Genomic DNA, 22,241 nt, shown 5'->3' with positions numbered 1-22,241 from the left:
TCAGGTCCTGCCTGTTGCTTTTAGTCAAATTTAGGAATAACTAAACATTCTCTACAGCTTTTGTTATGTTCTGTATTTTCATTGATAGAGTATTATGCGCATATAGGAGGTGTGAACTCTTGGAGTATTTTATTACTTTCATTTTTTATGCAACTTTCTGTACGTCAGTGTTTAGTAGTGGAACAGTTCCACCATGCAGTAAGACAGAAATCTGTGTGGACAGGAACAAATAGTTGGTGGCACAGGACGTGTACGACGTAACAGAGCAGAGGAGCAAGCTTTAGGCATTGTTCCTAAATAGTTCATTTCCTCTGTTTCTCTGTGTTTCCTTGATTTATTTTTTTTAATAGCTTATTAATTTATCTTTTTTTTTTTTGTACAAAGATTTCTGATCTTTATGTGCACCGGCTCTATCTGTAGAACATGAATTGGAATGTAACGTACCTTATGATGATATTTTTGTAAATAATGAAAAAAAAGAAATTTGAAGGGAAGGAGTGACACCAAACTGCTGTATAGAAATTGAGCTACTTGTATGAAGTAAACTGATCTTTCTTTGCTTTCCAGTTGCACTACAACTCTAAGACTTTAAAGACCGAATCGCCAAATACTTCTCGAGGATCCTCTTTGCCAAGAACCCTTTCCAAAGAGTCCAAGCTGTATGGTATGAAAGATACTGCCACATCTCCTCCTTTATCTAGCACTATCCACAGCAAGACTAACACCCTACTTCCTCCCCAACCCCCACCCATCCCATCAGGTACTTACAGACAGTAACCTTCTGAAACTATCATGGATATTATCTTTCCTTCATGTAATCTACTAGCTGTAGATCTGTCTGCACATTACCTGAAGCACTGTATTTATCAAGTCTTAATTTTGGGCTGCAGAAACCTGATCCCAGAAGCATGAATGCAGTTCATAAAGCTGCATTTTTAGAAATCTCTTGCCAAACCAGTCTCAGTAATATTCCGTCATAGTCACCATATCCCAGTGATGGGCTGTCACTGCCTTCTCCCCGTTTTCATTTAACAAAATAATGCTTGTTACTGGAAAGCAAAGTTTAAGTATCTGTATAAAAAGTGAATGCTGACTGCTTTATTCTTCATAATCCATGGAAAAGAAAAAATTGAGATGAATCCTTGCTTCCATACATTACACTATTCAAAGAATACTTTCAACTTTTAAGTGCCTTCTGCCGCATAAGTAAGGCGTAAATTATTGCTTTCTGGAACTGGGTTATTTCTTGTAGTACTGAAGCAGCTGTTCAGATGTATTTGTATTAATCAAAATACCAGACTAGTGTCCTCAACTGTTGCAGGCCCTTAAATAACCATGATTTGGAGTAACATGAGTTCTAATACTTAAAAGTTTTGTTTCATCTCCAATGATTCCTGTTTTCAAGCAGGAGTTCGTTGTTGCATCATGTCAGATCTAGAGGTATGTAGATTGCACCTCCAGCTTCTGAGACATTCACTCTTCTCTCCTTTGGTATTAGAATATCACTTTAAAAACACAGCCAAAATTTTCTCAAAATTAATAAATGAAAAAAGTTGTGCATGGGTTTTCTGGTTTTGGGTTTTTTTTTTTTAATAAAACCAGCAGAGATGCTGGGAGAGAACAGTGAAATGGGGAGACCTTCCTCAATTATTCATGCTGTTGAACCATTAGCTCTTATTCCTTTAAGTGTCCATCTTCTTTATGATTACCGAATGTTGTGTAATCTTTGGTTTATACTACTTTTCTACAATTTTGTTCTGTACTTTCCTATCCTCTTTCCAATCTTTGCCTTTTAATTTTTACCATGTCATGTCCAGTTACTGAGTCTTGTTGTTTTTATGTCTGTAAGCTCTACATTTGGTGGGGGTCTTACGGAAATTGCACTTGTATGATGATATAAATGTCTCCCAAAAGTAGGGATTGCAATTACTGTATTTCTTTATGCATTGTACTTTTATACCTCTTACTTCTGAATTGTTTCGAAACACGTTGTTATTTATATTACTTTTTTATATTACTTTTCCTCTGGAATGGAAACCACCTTGTCTTACTGTCTTTGGTCTCCAGTAAGAGCAAGACAGGACAATCTAGTCAGAGGCACTAGATAGAATATTTTGCATAGAATGAAAATTCAGTGCTTGGGGTTTTTTTAGCAAATAAAAGGATTTTTAAGCTCCATTTTAGTTGTTGTTTATATTTTTCTCGGAGAATTTAAAATCAATATCTTCATTTATCTCCATTCTAATAGCTGTATTTCACAGAGACAGTAATTGAGCTGGTACCAATACCTTCTGTGCATATTTATATTTTGGTGAGCGTGGATCCAAGTGCTAGCCTCTTCCACAGATTTAGAAGACAACAATCTTTTTATTAGTTTATACTCTGGCTAGCTCCAAGCTCTTAAAAACGCTGGTTTAGAATCTTTAGTTATTCTTTGCATAAATATAGTAGGACTTGCCATTTACAGTTTTAATTTTTCGACGTATTTTCTCAGTTTAAACTGGCATTCTTCCCAGGCTCATGTCTTTATTTTTCCTAATTCCACTTTCGTTTCCAGTCAGCTGTGGTTACTTTGCATTGTGTATTTGGAGAAGAATTGTGTGTGTCTGATTTCAGTGCTATTTTTTAAAAAGCAAAGTGGTGAAAATGACATAAAAGTGCTTGGTCAAGAATGTGCGCAATGGAATTACAATCAAGCATGACAGACTAATAGTTGTTTTTGCACAGTTTTCTTAGTGAAAAGTTATGGCTTAATTTTTTCTAACCGATCTGATTTGTGCCTTTTCAGATGATGATACAGAGAATTAGAGGAAACAGCTTTTTGTTATGAAGTATCTTCTAATGTTCATCAGTTACTGTTGAGTGGTATTATATTAGACAAATTTATCTTTTGAATGTTGCAGCCAAAGGGAAAGGAAGTGGTGGAGTGAAAACCGCTAAACTATATGCATGGGTTGCTCTCCAGTCATTGCCGGAGGAAATGGTGATTAGCCCATGCTTACTGGACTTTCTAGAGAAAGCTCTTGAAACCATTCCAATTACACCCATTGAAAGGAATTACACAGGTAAGTTGCATATTTGTATTCTAGTATGCTATGCTTTTTCTTTTTTGTCTTCTGGTGGCGTTGAGCTGCTCTGGTCCTTAAATTCCACTTTCTAATGAGTTCTTGTGCTTGTTAAAAGCTGTTAGTTCACAGGATGACGACATGGGACAATTCGATATACAAGATCCCTTAGAAGAGTCCACAACATCGTTAGTATCGTCCTCGACATCAGCATATTCATCCTTCCCTGTAGATGTGGTGGTTTACGTACGAGTTCAGGTGAGGTTTTAACTCCACATTCAGTATAGTAAGTAACTTCAGTCACAGTCTTTGAGACAATCCATGCTTCGAAGTTCGCTTTTTAAAAAGTAAAAAATATTTTCAAGCGTCCTTTCAGAGATATTAATGTCTAGTGTGATGATGAAATGGGACTTATTTCAGCAGAAGTTCTGACATATTTTAGTCCCATGGAGACCAAGGAAATGAGCTATTTTGAGAAGTCACAAAAGTTCTGAGCATTTTTAATTATTACTTCTTTCCTGTCTCTTTTGGACTTTTTTTTTAAAATATCTTTCATAACTAGTATTTCTATCCATTGTTTATAGGTACCATTACAAAACAAAAATAATAATTAAATATTTTCTCAGTTTATATGGAAACTGTAGGAATGAATGTACACTTATCATCTACAAGGCATTATTCATACTGCTTAATATTTGAGTGTCTGGGCTTTTTATATGTGTAAGAGAGAAAAGTGCTACCGCAGAGTGATTCAGAGCACTCGAGCTTGACCTGATTGTTGCTATTATATTTTTCCACTTTGTTCAAACAATGTTTTTTCCTGGTATAAAATCGATTATGTTCCCAAATTGAACAACGTATTCTAACAGACTTGTTTTTCTTATATACCTATGAAAATTACCCACAACAATCTGTAGCCTCTCTCAGCTTTTACTTCCAAACTCATCTGGCTAAGAACATGTTGAGGCGAGCTGAGTCTTTCAGCATTAGCTCAAGTGCTTCTGCATACTTCTCACATGAGATGAGCTATGGATTGACTTGGGGAGGAGGAAGAGAGGGGGACCTACATGTCCTCTGCTGCATCCAGGCTTCCTGTGTCTAAGTTTTCTAAAAACTGGTCCAAATAATAGCCCTGGTGTTGGAGGGATTCCCTGGAATTAATATATCTATATCAACTTTTACACAGTTATCCTGCTAATTGTAAAACCAGTCTGAAAAGGCTGTAATTTGCTTAGATTTAAAAAATAAATACATGGCACTTTAAGCCAAATTTGGGATGGTTTTAGTTTTTCATATTTGTTCATTAAATGCTTTATTTTCTTTCTGTCTTTCAGCCCTCTCAAATCAAATTCAGTTGCTTGCCGGTATCAAGAGTTGAATGTATGCTGAAGTTGCCTTCCCTGGATCTTGTTTTCTCTTCAAACCGAGGAGAACTGGAAACATTAGGCACAACATACCCATCAGAAAATGTGTCAGTTGGTGGCAATACTTCACAGAGTGGCTCAAAGAATTCAGTTAGTAAATCTGGAGCACCAGGTAATATGTATATGAATGTTTATACTATATACAGCTTATAGAATAAATAAATAAATATAATGTTCTGTTGTCTAAAATTAGAGCAGAAGATAAGCTTTTACACACCTTAAGGCTAGACATTTATGTATTAGTGAGTTCGGTAGGATTTCTTCATGTTGCATCAGTTTCCTGTAAAAGCTTGCACAGATACAGTATATTGGAGTTTTTCTTGCATTGGTTAAGCGTGTTCAGTTATCTCTTATAAAAGGCTAGCATCAATACATAGAATATTTAAGCCACATTGCTGCTACAGGGGCATAATTTGATGTGCATTTGGTCTGTTTAATATTGCTGTTAACAGTGTTATTTCACGTTTGAAAATGCTTTCGTACTAAAACTAACTTTTGCAAAAAAAAAAATTTGACTTCAGGTTCATCACCTGGACTAGGCAGCCCTCTTGGCAGAACACGGCACAGCAGCAGTCAGTCAGACTTGACTACTTCTAGTAGCAGCTCTTCAGGCCTGAGCTTTACCGCCTGCATGTCCGACTTTTCCCTTTACGTGTTCCATCCATATGGAGCTGGAAAACAAAAATCTGCCGTTACTGTTCTAACCCCTGGATCAGGAGCCTTAGGTACAGAACAAGTTTTTGTTTGCTTTAATGAATGTTGTTCAAGTTTGGCATGGTTTTCTGAACTGAAGATTTGAAAAGGTCACAGAAGATTAAACTTTTTCCTTTCTATTTCTAGGTAATGTGGATGAGGAACCAACTTCGGTCACTGGCCGGAAGGATTCTTTGAGTATTAACCTTGAGTTTGTGAAAGTCAGCCTGTCACGAATAAGGCGTTCAGGAGGTTCCTCCTTTTTTGAGAGTCAGTCTGCGAGCAAAGCTACCAGCAAGATAGATACTACATTGATAAACATATCTGGTAAATGCTTGTTTCATTTTAATCCCATATATTCAGCTAATTAGAGAACTGCTGTTCCAGTGATAGACTTCACTCTCAGCAGCTTTTGTAGATGTTATATGAGAGCCATCCACTTGTAGCGTGTAGTAAAATTTTTGCTCTTTTTGCGTGAAGTAGGGATTGATACGTTAAATTTTAATGGTATTTGGAGTACCTATTGGGAGACACACCTTTTTAGCCTCCTGATTCATTTAATGTAACTAAATGGGCTTGCTCAAACACATCTCTGACATCAGTCCGTGTGACTTAATGTGACCCTTGAATATTTTGAGATTGTACTGGCTGTGGTGAGCATGGAGTTAACTTTCTTCATAGCAGCCCATATGGTGCTGTGCTTTGAATTTGTGGCTGAAACAGGATTGATAACACATCAATGTTTTGGCTATTGCTGAACAGTGCTTGCACAGCCTCAAGGCCTTCTCTCTTTCCCACTCTGCCCAGGAGGGGACACAGCCAGGACAGCTGACCCAAATTGATCAAAGGGATATTCCATAGCATATGATGTTGCACTCAGTAATAAAAGCTCAGGGAAAGGAGAAGGAAGGGGGGATATTGGTGGTTATGGCATTTGCCTTCCCAAGCAGCTGTTAGGTGTGCTGAGGACCTGCTTTCCAGCAAATAGTTAAACATCTGCCTGCCAATGGGAAGCAGTGAACAATTTATTTTTGTTTTCTTCACTTGCATGCACAGCTTATGCTTTCCCTGTTACACTGTTGCTACCTCAGTCCACAAGTCTCCTTGCCTTCCTTCTGGCTTCTCCCATCTCCCACAGGAGATTGGAGTGAGTGAGCAGCTCGGTGGGCATATGGCTGTTAGCCAGGGCCAACCCACAACAGAGATGAGATAAAGCCTAAATTGTTTGTGTTTAGTCAGCTTTAACTTACATGTCATTTTAGTTGTATTGCAGATATTTGTCAGATATTTCTATTATCAGAAGGAAGTGATTTCAAGTCGTTATTTAGTAGTAATCTTAGTATGTCAACTTTATTATATGGTCTTAGCATGCAAAAGAGGGTGGTTATTTTCCACCTAATGGCACAATGTATATTTTTCTTCAGATATAAAATCCCGTAGTGTACATTACCTTTGTACCTGAGAGACTGGAGTCTTTGAATAGTATTGTTTGTTGAGCAATATCTATGCCCTTCATTTTTTAACCCTGTTTTTTGAGAACCCCAAAAGTCTCTATGATTGCAGTGCGGTAATATATGACTACATAAATGGCAATGAGATGGAACATGTAATGCTAATTTGTTCTCACTTACATAATTTGTTTCAATGACAAACTCCGTAGCTTGGTTAGCTTTTAAATATTTTTATATTAGCTATACCAGTAATTCTTGTTTTTCACACACACACAAAAAAATCCTTCTTCCTAAAATATTTTATTTATTCCTCACTGTCACACATCGTTAGAGTTAAAATAGTGGTTTTGAAATCCTCAAACTCTAAATATGCTATTTCACTTCAGTGTGGCCATTGCGAATCTGTTTTGCTGCCGGTGATCAAAAAAAGCGATGGTAATCCAAAAATGTATGTTTCTTAGAGCAATCAGATGAAGGGACTACAAATCACTAAGGAAAAAGTGTACGATGAGGGTTGGGCTTTGGGCTGGGTTTGTTTTCAGTTTGTTTGGTGGAATTCTGCTGTGTTTTCTCAATGTGTTATGCTGCACTAACTTGCTTGCTAAAGTTAGAAAGCAGGCGCAGTATGCCCACAGTGTCTGTATAGTATCGCTTCAGTAAGTCTCCACATACAGGAGTGAGCAGCAAGGGAATGAACTTCAGCAGGCCACCCAGTGCCCTCGTGTGAACTCTCTTTTACATCACTGTTCCATCAGAACAGAAAGATGAACAAACTCAGATTCTCATTGCTGATTCATCTCTTAATACATTTTATAACAGAGATAAACTAGTATAATAATAGAACTTTATGTTAAATTTATTCCCAAAGTTGGTTAAGCTTTCAGTTGGACCTAGTTTGGTAAACACTAACCACCCATTTTCATAATCCTCTCTTCAGAAACAGGTATTTCACAGCTCTGTTTTGTTACCTGAATAGGACAAAATCTTTTACAGACGCTCGCCCGTTTTTACTTTTTTATATGAAAACTAAAAATAGTCTAGTTTTCAAGCAATCTCCCCATAGAGGGGAGGGGAAATCAAAGTAGATTATGTAGCACAACTAAATGTGGTATTATAGAAATGATATACTGTGCTCATTAAAAATGACAGCTGAATCTCCTAGATCACAAGCTGCCTTAGTGTTCTTCATGATGTGTTGTTTTTGTTTTTTGTTTTTGTTTTGTTTTTTTTTAGTCTGACACTTGCTGTGTGTTATTATCTTAATCCTGGCTGCACTGCTGCACGTCTAACTTGGTGATGTAGTTCTGCAGTCTGTGTTCAGTTACTGTCAAATTTCACCACCTTGCCACCTGGTGCCTATGAAGCTACAGTGAGCACTGGACTCCTGAATACTCAGGGAACCTTGAAGTAAAAGTGGGGTTTAAAGATTTGTTATTTATTGATTTATCTATTTTCCCCCACTGCACATGAGATCCTGACTTCCTGGGCAAACGGCAGAACGGTTGTGATTAATCTGCTGTTAACGCCCTCGGATGAGGAGTCTGAGGCACATATAACACAAGTAGAACCCACCATCAGTGATATTCTTAGGTTCCATCTTGCCTTTATGAAATGTGTTTGTATCTAATATTGGATTTGGAGAAATGGCAGCACCTCAGGAAAACTGTTTTTTCATTACAGCAGAGACTATACTGCTAGGTAAAGAAGTATTTGACTATATTGAACACCTATTAATTAGATTTGGTTACCAAAACCTGTTACTACTGAGAGTTTACAGTTGTGTGTATATGCTTTTTCTTCTTCAGCTGTCTGTGATATAGGATCTGCTTCTTTTAAATATGATATGCGCCGACTCAGTGAGATCCTAGCCTTTCCAAGGGCTTGGTACAGGAGAAGCATTGCTAGGCGGCTTTTCCTGGGTGATCAAACAATAAATCTGCCAGGTAAGATACTGCTTCTTATCATGAAAAACGTTTTTGTACAGGGGTTACAGTAGGAATTTTATAAACATTTATTACCTGTGTATTATTACATATGTGACTAGATATAAATGTTTTATAATTTACTCCATATGCAGTCACTCTAGTAAGTTTAATAGAAAATCCTAGAAAGAAGAAATGGAAAATCTCTGAAGTAGGTCATTGAATTATTTAAAGAGCTTATATTAATGAAGACAGTAGAAGTTAAGATAAATGAAATATATTTTGACACTCTCCAAATACTTCTTAGTATATGGGAGGATATTGTTAAACAAAAATGAAATAGATTTTCTGCCTTTTATGTGCTGCTTTTTTTTCTAGTAGCATCGGGTCCTGGAACACCGGATTCAATCGAAGGGGTAAGCCAGCATCTTTCTCCTGAATCATCACGGAAAGCATACTGTAGGACGTGGGAGCAGCCCTGCCAATCTACTTCATTTACACACATGGCACAGTCACCTAATGTTTTTAGTGAACATAATGCAAGCAGCAGCATGTCACCCGGGACAGCATCTCATAGCTTAAAGTCTCCAGCTGTTACAAGATCCAGGAGCGTGTCTGATTCTTCAGTGCCTCAGAGAGGTTAGTAGACAATGATTTCTTTAGTTCTTTAAAGTATTTCCATCAGTTGTATGAAAAAAGTATGTCATTACTGCTTTGTAGAACGCAACCATAAAATACTCTTTTCCACTGTGCCTGGGAGTGGAGCTTAGAGAAAGGAAGATGTCTAAAATGGATGAATCAAAGTGTAGTTTGTTAGCATACTTTCTATAAAATTGCAGTTTCTTTTACTAGAGCAGGAGTTGTTTAGCTGGGATTAGATGAGCTCTCCAGCTTAATTTGATTGCATTGTCATCTTCTTGGCTCTCTGTTCTCATCCAAGCAATCACCACACTCTTAGCAGAGGGTCAGTATCGGAGCTCACAGGTGAGGGCAGTTATTTCATTTCATCTGAGACTTTGGGCTCATACTAAGAGGTCTAAATAAGGGTAGTTTCTATATAAGAAATAAAGTAACTTTTAATTTCTTTTACTACAAATGTTGTTGTATTGTATCTTATAGCAGTGTAGTACTGGCTGTGTGGAATATTTATGGCTTAGATATAGACAGGAGATTTAGAAGTATGGTGCTTATTTTAGTCTAGGAAAAATATCTGTGAGAAAAGAAAGGACAGGTATTTTGTCTATTTAGAATGCAAGCAAGATGTTATATATGAACAGTTTTTAGGAGAAGACACAGTTGGAGAAGGATTTATGGCTGGTAGAGTGGCTTATTGATAGGAAATGCAGTTTTGCATGGGCTTACAAGAGTATTGCCAGGATTTTTGTGACAAGAGCAAGGAAAACACTAATACTTGAAATTCTGACTTGGCACTTGTGCAAATAACTGCTACCTGAATATTCAAATACTAATAATTCATTTTCTGAATACACTGGTATTTTTAAACAGCTACATAATTTAAAGTATGCTCTTGCATGACTGACTGCGAATTAAAAATCATTTGTCTTAAAGATATTAGTAAAAATAAATGTGTAAAATAAATTTATAAAATGAGTCAGTTTCTATGACAACTAAAGCAATGCATATTGCAAATCCTCTAGTTCTCGCTTATCCTCACTCGTAGTTTTGTGGCGTTCCTTAAATACGGTGTTATTTTGTCCTTTTGTAATATGTACAATGTATATATTCTGTCAGTTTTTCCTAGCATGTGGAATAATTTAAATTTTTGTCTACTTTTTTGTTTAGATACTCTCTCAAAAACATCAACTCCATTTAATAAGTCAAATAAAGCTGGAAGCCAGCAAGGAACACCATGGGAAACACTGGTTGTATTTGCTATGAACCTAAAACAATTAAACGTTCAAATGAATATGAGCAATGTAATGGGCAATACTACGTGAGTATAAAACAAGATCAAGCATGTTTTAACAGACGGTGTTGTTTTAGGGGCAAACCCCCAATTTCCCCACAGACTGTAAACAGCCTGTTGTCTTCTTGCTTTAAAACCCTAACTTCTTCAGTTTTAAACTGTGAAGCCCCTCGTGAATACTGGTAGATGCTTAATCCTGAAGTCACATATGCCTAAACCACATTATTTATTGCTTTCCAGTAAATAATTTTCAGTTTCTCTTTTGACAGCCTGGAAAATTGTTGTCTATTTTCACCTCTGTTCTAGGTGGACCACCAGTGGTTTGAAAAGCCAGGGTCGTCTATCTGTGGGTAGTAGCAGAGATCGGGAAATTAGCATGTCTGTTGGCTTGGGAAGATCACAGTTGGACTCCAGAGGGGGAGTTGTTGGAGGTACCATAGATGTTAATACCCTGGAGATGGTGGGTAAGTTGGAAAGCTGCCTGGTGGTAGTATATGCTCCAGACAATAAATGTGAAAAACTAAAGAATATACACAGTACCTTGCTTTGTGAACCTGCTAGTATATAAAAACTTTGGATTCTTACTTGTGCATTCTGACTATGAAACACACTCTGAATTGAAGGGATAGCCTTCTGATCAGGGGCTGGTTCAGTCTCAGGGTTGCTCTAAAATTACACTATCTAGTTGTGCAACCCTCCAGCCCCCTTCAGCTGTCTGGACAGATGGCAACTGAAAGATTTGATAGCATTTCAGCTCCTCCTAGAATTTCACAAGTGCTTACGGTCTGGGAAATGCAAAACTGGCTTTGGAAAGAGGCTGGGTGTTCTGGCGCTACACCAGAGTCATGACCTCCCACGCATCTGGAAAAAAACAGTGCTTTCTCAGTCCCTCTGTATCATGTGGATGGCATAAGGGTGATATCACTGGAAAACCCAATTTTCTTATCTTTAATGCTATATTTCTGTACTGCTTTGGTTCTATTTCAGCTCATATTTCTGAACACCCAAGCCAACAGCCCAGTCATAAAATTCAAATTACCATGGGTTCTACTGAAGCACGTGTTGACTATATGGGGTCCAGTATCCTAATGGGAATCTTCAGTAATGCTGATCTTAAACTACAGGATGAATGGAAAATTAATCTCTGTAATGCTTTGGACTCGAGCATCTCTGATAAAAGGTAATACTGCTTCCTGTGTTTAAAGTGTATAGTTTGATAAGGTCAAATTCTGCCTGTATGTCTTCTGTCCAGTATTGCTAACCAAAAATGTAAGCATCTGCTAGAAAGCAAAGGGTTTGTTGTTTTTGGTTGGTTTGTTTTTCTTGTCAGTAGGAAATAGATTAACTGCTAATGTTCTTGCTATTTTTAATATCTAGCGAGATATTTGTCCATGGGGACTTGAAATGGGATATCTTCCAAGTGATGATTTCAAGATCAACTACACCAGACCTAATAAAAATAGGAATGAAACTCCAGGAGTTCTTTACTCAGCAGTTTGATACAAGCAAACGAGCTTTGTCCACCTGGGGACCTGTTCCTTATCTCCCTCCCAAGACAATGGCCAACAACTTAGAGAGAAGCTCACATGAGCAATGTAAGTGGTACAAAAAATAGTATACTTCCCAAGTAGGATGTTTCAATTGCAAAAATTCATCCGAGCAACTTTATACATGCAAGTACATCTATTTGACTTGAAGTAGTCAATTTTTCCTGTAAATTTGGGCTGGCAGTAACCTGTCAATGAAGAATGCAAGTATCTCAAGTACCCTGCTAGACCTGGGGTACAATAATGAACTAACTTATGTTATTTTCGGATTTTAGTTAAAAATACGTATTTTTTGTTAAAAAAAAAAAAAAATCTTTTTTGCCGTTTTCAAACTACTTCAATAGAGTTGAAATAATTTTCAAAGTCTATTTTGAAGTCAATTTAATAAAAAAAACATTTCTACTTTGAGCAGCAGTGGAAGTGTGATGTTATTCTTACTGTCTGTTAATCATGAGCTGAAACCATAATTTGTCTGAACACAATGAGCCATTGATTTCCAAGTGTGCTTGTTCAGGTACTCTTAAGCTACAACCACTTTGGATCATAAAGATGAAACAGTGTCAATGAAATAGATTAGAAAATATCGCTCATAATTCCGTGTTTTATTAAAAATATAAATATGGCAGCAATCTTTTCTGTATCTTTCTCTTTCCTAAAGTTTGTTCTTGCTTTTGCATGTTTACTTTCTAGTGTTGGATGCAGCCCATCATCGCCATTGGCCAGGAGTTCTGAAAGTGGTATCTGGGTGCCACATATCCTTATTTCAGATGCCATTGCCAGAAGACGGAATGCAATTTGGAGGATCCATGAGCCTGCATGGAAACCACATGACGCTGGCTTGTTTTCACGGACCTAATTTCCGCTCAAAATCGTGGGCCTTATTTCACCTTGAAGAACCCAATATTGCATTTTGGACAGAAGCCCAGAAAGTTTGGGAAGATGGTAATTTAAACGATTTCCTCGCTTCTGTAACTTCCTTTAAATGAGTTTTAAGAATGTATTGATACGTAAGACAAAATCAAAGAAAAACTTATTTTCTTTGAATCAAGATTATTTCCCCAAAATATACCACTTACCTAAAATAATAATCTGTTCCCTCTCCATCTTACCACAGTTTGCTTTATCTGTGGAATAATGCAAAGTACATTTTCAAATATACTAGATATGCCCCTGATAATATGCCTACAAAGTGGATTGTCTGCCTTGTTAATTGCATGTCTGTGTTTATCTAGTCCTTTGTTTCTGTATGTTGCATTTTGATGGTCTTACTGCTTATATTTGTCTTCATATTGAGAAGTTTTTACTGCCTGTAGCTACTGAAGATTTAATTTTTCTGTTTGCAAGCTTTATACCAGTTTTTAATGCCACTGGCATACTAACTATTCATGTTAACTACCTGTGCAAGGAGAGGAGAGTGAGAGGAGAAATCCTACTACCCTTACGAAGCTGCTCTTTCCATTTTTTTTTTCCTCTCTCATCCTATGCTGCCCACACCTTCAACGCAGGTACTAGTGAACACTCCACGTATATTGTGCAAACCCTGGACTTTCATTTGGGCCATAACACTATGGTCACCAAACCGTGTGGAGCCCTCGAAAGCCCTATGGCGACGATCACAAAGATAACAAGGCGCCGCCATGAGAACCCCCCACATGGAGTTGCCAGTGTGAAAGAGTGGTTCAATTATGTTACAGCCACAAGGAATGAAGGTTAGATTCATGTTCATTAAGTTTTGGGATTGGTCTGCTTGCCAGGCGGTGCAGATCGTGCTGTTTAAAAGCTGCTAAATTTCAAGTGGGCTACAGGGAGGAGGGAATTTGAGATAATGGAAGTTGTTTCTTCTTGAGAACCTTATGGTGAACTGTGGAATGAAGCATAGCAATATGCTGAACAGCTGGCAGTGTTATTGAGCTAAGTCCTTTTTCAAACTGTGCAGTAAATGCAAAATGTTCTGTTAGTGTACAGGACGCTTATGTACCTGGCATTGTAGTAGTTCTAGTCTTCACCTCTTTCACTATATGCAAAAAATGTTCTTAGAATCATAGAATCATTAAGGTTGGAAAAGACCTTGAAGATCATCGAGTCCAACCGTCGACCCAACACCACCATGCCCACTAAACCATGTCCCTAAGTGCCTCATCTACTCGTCTTTTCAATACCTCCAGGGATGGGGACTCAACCACTTCCCTGGCCAGCCTGGTCCAATGTTTCACCACTCTTTCAGGAAAGACATTTTTCCTCACGTCCAATCTAAACCTCCCCTGGCGCAACTTGAGGCCATTTCCTCTCGTCCTATCGCTAGTTACTTGGGAGAAGAGACCGACCCCCACCTCGCTACAACCTCCTTTCAGGTAGTTGTCGAGAGCGATGAGGTCTCCCCTCAGCCTCCTTTTCTCCAGGCTAAACAACCCCAGTTCCCTCAGCCGCTCCTCATCAGACTTGTTCTCCAGACCCCTCACCAGCCTCGTTGCCCTTCTCTGGACACGCTCCAGCACCTCATTGTCCTTCTTGTAGTGAGGGGCCCAAAACTGAACACAGTATTCGAGGTGCGGCCTCACCAGTGCCGAGTACAGGGGCATGATCACTTCCCTACTCCTGCTGGCCGCACTATTTCTGATACAGGCCAGGATGCCGTTGGCCTTCTTGGCCGCCTGGGCACACTGCCGGCTCATGTTCAGCCGGCTGTCGACCAGCACCCCCAGGTCCTTTTCTGCCAGGCAGCTTTCCAGCCGCTCTTCCCCAAGCCTGTAGCGCTGCATGGGGTGGTTGTGGCCAAAGTGCAGGACCCGGCACTTGGCCTTGTTGAATCTCATACAGTTGGCCTTGGCCCATCGATCCAGCCTGTCCAGGTCCCTCTGCAGAGCCTTCCTGCCCTCGAGCAGATCAACACTCCTGCCCAACTTGGTGTCGTCTGCAAATTTCAACCACTACATCCTGTTTCATGTCCAGTTGTGATCTTGTAATATGAGGATATATTTCACTGTATATGAAGGATTTATGGATTAAGTTAAAGTAGGAATATATTTTAGGCTTCTGTCACCATTTACAACTAACACTTGAAAATTACTCATCTGCCTAAAGCTTTTCAACCTTCAGCTGCTTCTAGGCCTTAAAACATTTTGAATCCTATCTTTAAGTCATTGTTCATTGGAAAATAAAACTTTAAAGATGGTAAAAGAAAATCTTAAAATACAGCTGTTGCTATTTCATTCACAAACCGTAGAATCAGTAGATGATATCAATAGAGTTCCTGTGAAAGGGCGAATAGCAGAATATGGCATATAGTGAGAAATGAGCAGATGATAGTTTCTTTAAAAAACATTTTTAAATTATTGATATCCTATACTAATATTTATTCCTTTTGAAAGACACAACAGGATGTAGTGGTTGAAGTTCACAAATAGAGGCACTGTCTGTTAGATGTTTTCATGTAGCCCTGTTCTGCTACATCCGGAGCATTTAAGTATACAAACAACAACAACATTTGATTGTTTGACCTTTTGTAGCCATGCTTTTGGGAGCGGGATAAAGGAAATGATCATCTTAATAATCATACACCAGCAGTTTTACAATGAAATAGTAACCTTTCTTAACTTTTTTGTCTTGTCACAATTTTAACAACTGAAAACTAATTCAAATGATGTTGCATGTGTACTATGGTAAAAGTCTTGTGACAAAGCTGGTTTCCTGGTCAACAGTGATTTCTGGCAGCAATGTTGCCTCGGTGAATTTAGGTATTACTTGTATTAATCGGAAATACTTAGTTACGTTTTAAGTACTACCATATTTTCAAACACAAAGGGCACACTTTGAACCCATATAGACTGTAGTCTATATCTCACTTAACTGAAAGCTCATTACTAGAACAGAGTTGTGATAGGGTGGTCAGATTAATAAAACTTGGACTTCAAGCTTCCAAAAAACTAACAAAGATTCTTAGAAGTGCTTAGATGTTATGGTACTGACTCTTATTTCCTGTCCCTTTCTTATTATGAGATGTATTTTGTTAAAATTTGTCACCCTCTGTGCTGACAAGAACCTTTTTTTAATAAAGACTACTGAATTCAGGAATTTCCCATTGTCCATGTAGAGTTAAACCTGCTTCGAAATGTTGATGCTAACAACCCAGAGAGCAGCACAACAGTGAAAAGCTCAAGCTTACTAAGCGGCTTCAGAGGTGGCTCCAGTTACAACCATGAAACTGAAACCATCTTTGCATTGCCAAGGATGCAGCTGGATTTTAAATCTATTCATGTTCAAGAGCCCCAAGAGCCTTCATTACAAGGTGCAGTAAACATAATTTGGTTTTTTCTTGATACAAAGCTATTTCTCATAAATGAGGAGTTAAATACAAAGCTACTGTGCTGATAAGAGAAGAGGATTTAATCTGAGAATTGCTGCAGATCTGCAAGAAAGGATACCATTTCATAATAAAATGTAGAGGGAATTCTGTTGAGAGAGTGAAGATCCAGTCCAGAGGCTGGTCACTGTAGAAAAAACTTCCTAAGAGAAACTAATATCAACATTCCATCTAGGTTGGCTGGTTTTAGGGAGTTGGAATTCTCTAGGTTTTTAGGTTTTAGGGAGTTGGTTTTCTTACTTCTATTAAAATGTTAAAGAGGAGGGCAAAAAGGGAATATGAGATAGGAACCTAAATTTTATGATTTTGTTTTCAAAATGTTATCTTCACTGCATCTGAGAGGAGTGCATTCTGAAAAAGGGAATATGAGATAGGAACCTAAATTTTATGATTTTGTTTTCAAAATGTTATCTTCAGACTGCAGTTGGAACTGGTGGGAAATAAGACTTCTGAAGGTATGAGACATTAATGTAGATGTTTATCTTGGCTGAGCTGTGGTTTTACTCCATACCTGATCCTGGATAATATTGCTAGATAAGTGAACCCGTTGGGTTTTGGTTGTTTGGGGTTTTTTTTTAATAGCCAAACTAGCAAAATCTGCTCTCAGCTTTTCTTATTGTCTAAAATCATGCACTGATAGCATAGCACAAGCTAGTGATACTGCTTCAGGTTGACTTTCCACATTGAGGATGATCAAGATTGCTACATGGTAGTATTTCTTTATTTTCAACATCTTTTATAAAATACCAGAAGTTACTCTGGGAAAACTGTTTAAAAAATGCTGAGGCTGCTAAACACGGATGTTAATTGTGGTCCTTCCTCTCTTTTGAGTCTCTGGTTCAGTAACAGCAATGTCATTTTCAAATTATTTGTATTCAAATTCTGTGTACTTTTATGTATACTGTATGTACTTATAAGTGTATTAATACTATTTTTATCTGACTGTAGATACAAGTGTTAAACCAAAGGTGGAATGCAGCGTAGTAACTGAATTTACAGACCACATTTGTGTAACTATGGATGCTGAACTGATTATGTTTCTGCATGACTTGGTATCTGCTTATCTAAAAGAAAAAGAAAAAGGTAAGTTGTTATTTACAAGGTAATGCTCGTCTGACAATCTGCCGTTGTCAGACTATTTGATAGTAAATATTTTCATACTTTTTAATAGAGTTGACTTGTTAAAAGTGGATTTAATTTAGAAAAAGTTAAGCCTAACTTTGCTTCTATTGAAATCAACAGACATAGTATCAAATGTTCTTGAAATCTGGACTTAATGCTGTGAAATGATAGTTCTCTTTCAATCACTGATAAGTGAAATTTAACTATACAATAACAAAAAGTTTTTTCTGGGTTATTTTAGACTGAAAGCCAAGAGGTATTTTGGCGCTTCTCAAAGTGCAACATTGTTCAGGAAATACTTGAGCTGATTTTAAGTCAGCTCCTGTAGGACTGGAAGCAGAGTAGTTGCGTGCAAACTTACAAACCTCGTAGTGTCACTAGGCTGACATGCCACCACTGCGCAGGGAGCTGTGCTAGTATCTCTGCGTGGCACTGTGTAGGTACAGCAGGTTGCTCAAAAACAATTTGGTCGCCTCCAGTGCAGCACCTACGTGCAGTATGCTGCAGAGAACAGACTCTTGGATTTCTGTTCCTGAGCTTGTGCTAGTTACTCTAAGTCGTAATCTTGCTCCTATTTTGACACCTGGTGTTTAGTTTAACTTTCTTTTTGTAAGACAGTATATGCAGATGAAAACTGTTTTAGGAAGCTACATTACTTTTATTGCAGTCCTTTCATCAATGGGGTTTCTTTCAAGACTTGCATTTTTCTGACTTAAGAGCGCTTTACTTTTCCATGTGAATATGTTCAGATGCAGCATTCAAATTTGGCACATCCATTCTTAAGCAATATGTGGTTTTTGCTAAGAAGAGCAAATTGAAGACAAGTGAGTTTGATACGTATGTCAAGTGCGCCAAACACAGAGTGATTTTTGTTGTTGCAGACTTCAGGTGAATAAACAGTGCGGTACTGAATGACTGACTGTGTTCTATGATTACCTGCTTGTTGAAGGGAAGGTCATCATCATGGCTTTAATGCTTAACAAGTAATTATTGCCACGAGTATCTAAAACCTACTAAATTAATTAAGACTTGGAAACGTAACGGCACTGTTGGTGTTGATCATAGAGAAAATTATTTCATATTTTACTATAAGTAGAATAGACTGGACTATTTCAGTTGGAAGGGACCTACAAGGATCATCTAGTCCAGCTGCCTGACCGCTTCAGGGCTGACCGAAAGTTAAAACGTGTTGTTAAGGGCATTGTCCAAAAGCCTCTTAAGCACTGGCAGGCTTGGGGCATCGACCACCCCTCCAGAAAGCCCGTCCCCGAGTTTGACCACGCCCTCGGTAAAGAAATGCTTCCTCATGTCCAGTCTAAACCTCCCCTGGTGCAGCTTTGAAGCATTGCCACGCGTCCTTTCGCTGGATACCAGGGAGGTCAGCACCTCCCTCTCCACTTCCCCTTCTCAGGAAGCTGTGGAGAGCAAGTATTATATAATTATGTATTATGTCAGATGAGATGTCATCACTGACATTAAAAGCTGCTTATTGAAGCTTTACAACTTCTGATCTTAATTTAAGATTTTTTCCAAATTTTGCCACAGCAATCCTACTCTAGACTCTCATTTCTGTACTTTTTTCTTTTAAAGGCTGCCACAAGAGTAATGTAACACGGTAATGTACGTTTAAACGATGAGTTACCACCACAGCGCAAGTCACATATTTTGTTTTTCTGGTGTGTGTGAAATTCAGTGTTGTGTGTCGTAGTTTGCATTTATTACTGAACTGTATAGAAAACGTAACATTTATTCATGTGATGTAACATGATGTGATGTATAAATATAACACGTATATGATGTAGAACACATTAAATTCAGTATTTTGAAAGTTTACTTTTAGAACTAACCATATCAAAATCTGTTTACGTGTAATTGTGTACAACAGAGCTAGGAGTGCTTCCTGAAAGCACTTTATAGTAAAATGTCCAACGATGCAGAAACTAACGAAAGGGGAAGATAACTGTTTTTGGTGGAGCTCTGTCAAAAAATTTGTTTTCAAGCGATCTTAAATCAAAATTCAATCCAAATTCACAGATTTGTTTTTATTTTATAAAATATGTTGTTTGGAGGAGAAGGAGCTGCTGTTCCTTTTCTGTACCCCAGGACTTGAACTCAAGTAAGAGCTGGGTTCAGGTCCCCTTGATGCCTTTGGACAAAGATTTAACTTAACTATTCCCCCACCATCTTCCTCCTCAGAGACTACTCTGTCAATCTAGAAAAATATTCTAACCTAGGAGCGCGTCCGAATTTTGCTTAGGGAACGTAATATGCTTTGCTGAGTGCCATGATGAATTTGAAAGAAAGCCCCTGTATATGGATGCTTTGGGCCGGCAGAGAGAAGGAAGAATCCCACATTCCAGTGTTATCCAGTGTCTATTACAGTTTTCATAGGATTTTTTTTACTAGCACTTTGTTCAAACCAAAACTGTTTGCCAGAAATTCTGTAAAACTGAAACACGAGGCGGTTCCCTCTTTTCTGAGATTTGTGCTTTTGTTTTATTTAAATGATGTACAAAGAGAGTTCAGGTGAGATGCTCATGACTGACTGGTCTGGGGTTTTTCCTCTCCATTTTGTAGCAATTTTTCCTCCTCGCATTTTGGCTGCTCGTCCAGGGCAGAAAAACTCCGTTGGTGTTCTTGAGGACAGCTCCACTGACAAAGAGGCAGAGGAAAGCATTACTTACACTACAGTCGACTGGAGAGAATTTATGTGCAATACCTGGCATTTGGAACCCACGCTCAGGTAACAAGCAGGCTTATCTGCAGTCTCTTTGTCCACGCATTTTACCTGTGGGTACTGTCCTGCATACGACAAGTGTTTCCAAGTTGATGCTGTTCAGCTCCTAAGAGGATCCGTCATGTGGAGGCTGTTACAGATTTGGGTTTGGCTATTTGTGCTGCTATGAAAGGTACCTGCTACAGGACATGACAAAAGCTGGATAACGCGATTACCTATTACATCAGTTAACTTCTAGATTAGAATTTATGCAGATTAAAGATATTTTTGGAGGCTCTTCAAAATTAGGATACAGTAAAATTAAACTCATTAAGGACCACAGATCACTGTGTTTCACTCTGTCCTACGACAGTCCATTCACTTTCTGCCATACAGTTTTTCATCTTGCAGTTTTCCATTTTTAGCATTTCAGTTCTAGTCCTGCTACAGGACATGACAAAAGCTGGATAACGCGATTACCTATTACATCAGTTAACTTCTAGATTAGAATTTATGCAGATTAAAGATATTTTTGGAGGCTCTTCAAAATTAGGATACAGTAAAATTAAACTCATTAAGGACCACAGATCACTGTGTTTCACTCTGTCCTACGACAGTCCATTCACTTTCTGCCATACAGTTTTTCATCTTGCAGTTTTCCATTTTTAGCATTTCAGTTCTATTTCTTCTTTAAGGAGTCACCTTAAAATAAAAAAAGCACTATATGCTAGTTGCTATATGGCAGTTTAAACATAGCACAAAAGAATAGTGTGTGTAGCAGCAACTCACTGCTCTCAGTATACACTTTTAATCACTGAAAATGGCTTCTCTCTGTGTCAGGCTTTGTTTGTTTTTTAACCTCTGCTGACACTGCTGGAGCACCTAAGTGTTCGTTCACACATCAAAACAACACATCCCAGGCCAAACACATCTTGGCAGTTGGCATTTAATCAATTTAAACATGATCTGGAGGCAGCCCAGTCTGGTTTTTTGCCTCCTTGAGCATCCTCTTCCTTTGAGAGGATGTTCCATTCGTCATCTTCAGCTTATCTGTATAAATTAAGTTTGAAATAATGCCTGATGGACTTAAGTAGGTCAGAAGTAACAATGGTAAAAATGGATGTTTGTTTATACAAAAGCCAGTTGCTACATTTATATATTTGCGATGGAGTCCCCTATTTATTGTTTTTTAGGTTAATATCCTGGACTGGGAGAAAAATTGATCCCGTTGGTGTTGACTACATCCTCCAAAAGCTGGGCTTTCACCACGCAAGGACTACTATTCCTAAGTGGCTGCAGCGTGGTGTCATGGATCCTTTGGACAAAGTTTTGTCGGTCCTTATAAAGAAACTTGGTACTGCACTACAGGATGAAAAGGAAAAGAAAGGAAAAGACAAAGAAGAATACTAAACGTATAATGTGACAGCCGTAATTCCGTTTGATTTTATCAAAGTGGTTTGTTATATTTTACGAATTTAAATATGGTTTAAAGAGAAACCTAACAGCTTTTTGCTACTCTATTTAAAACTTACATTGTGAGTAACTGTTTACCGTGGTACATGATACCATTCTGTATTTGAAGTTATTGCATGATGATGACCAATGTATATTCTATGAAGGAATAGCTGGAACACTGTAAATCTGCTCCTCAGCGTCCACTGTTTTATTATGTGCAATACAATTCCTGCATCTTTAAAATACTTGCAGATTAACTGTGAATTTTCATAAACTTTATTTGCCGTAACATAAACCCCTCGTTGATGTGACCGGTAATTGATTTGTCAATGTAGACTTGTGTAAATTATATATATATATAACTTATGAAACTGTGATTGCCTTAGTGCTAAAAATTAAGTTTATTACACTTGTAATAAAATTTAACTACTGTACAGGCGTTTTTTTGTTTGTTTGTTTAACTTCCTTGATTAAAAAAAGAAGTGTTTTACGTGTAACAGTGCACCGAGTTATCTTTTACATGAGGTGACTCAGAGGCCGCGCGCCAGGGGCGAGCCGG

At 38.1% G+C, this 22,241-nt stretch overlaps 1 protein-coding gene across 1 annotated transcript in view; it reads left to right on the top strand.

Moving 5' to 3' along the window:
* KIAA1109 (KIAA1109 ortholog) overlaps positions 1 to 22,120 on the top strand; it is a 125,034-nt gene extending 102,914 nt beyond the window's left edge. Inside the window, exons 67-84 of the mRNA XM_009289501.1 lie at positions 568 to 760; positions 2,904 to 3,065; positions 3,184 to 3,323; positions 4,400 to 4,601; positions 5,011 to 5,214; positions 5,330 to 5,509; positions 8,439 to 8,576; positions 8,937 to 9,194; positions 10,359 to 10,509; positions 10,789 to 10,946; positions 11,470 to 11,662; positions 11,860 to 12,077; positions 12,720 to 12,971; positions 13,535 to 13,738; positions 16,120 to 16,314; positions 17,338 to 17,472; positions 20,089 to 20,254; positions 21,421 to 22,120. Of these exons, the coding sequence (XP_009287776.1) occupies positions 568 to 760; positions 2,904 to 3,065; positions 3,184 to 3,323; positions 4,400 to 4,601; positions 5,011 to 5,214; positions 5,330 to 5,509; positions 8,439 to 8,576; positions 8,937 to 9,194; positions 10,359 to 10,509; positions 10,789 to 10,946; positions 11,470 to 11,662; positions 11,860 to 12,077; positions 12,720 to 12,971; positions 13,535 to 13,738; positions 16,120 to 16,314; positions 17,338 to 17,472; positions 20,089 to 20,254; positions 21,421 to 21,637 (3,366 nt within the window). The 3' untranslated portion in view covers positions 21,638 to 22,120. The remainder of the gene's footprint in view (positions 1 to 567; positions 761 to 2,903; positions 3,066 to 3,183; positions 3,324 to 4,399; positions 4,602 to 5,010; positions 5,215 to 5,329; positions 5,510 to 8,438; positions 8,577 to 8,936; positions 9,195 to 10,358; positions 10,510 to 10,788; positions 10,947 to 11,469; positions 11,663 to 11,859; positions 12,078 to 12,719; positions 12,972 to 13,534; positions 13,739 to 16,119; positions 16,315 to 17,337; positions 17,473 to 20,088; positions 20,255 to 21,420) is intronic.
* The last annotated feature ends 121 nt before the right edge of the window (positions 22,121 to 22,241 follow it).

This window comes from Aptenodytes forsteri, unplaced genomic scaffold (assembly GCF_000699145.1).
Source record: "Aptenodytes forsteri isolate BGI_AS27 unplaced genomic scaffold, ASM69914v1 Scaffold109, whole genome shotgun sequence".
Taxonomy (NCBI): Eukaryota; Metazoa; Chordata; class Aves; order Sphenisciformes; family Spheniscidae; genus Aptenodytes; species Aptenodytes forsteri.
Note: the sequence above shows the minus strand (reverse complement) of the source record. Positions and strands in the feature narration are given on the sequence as shown.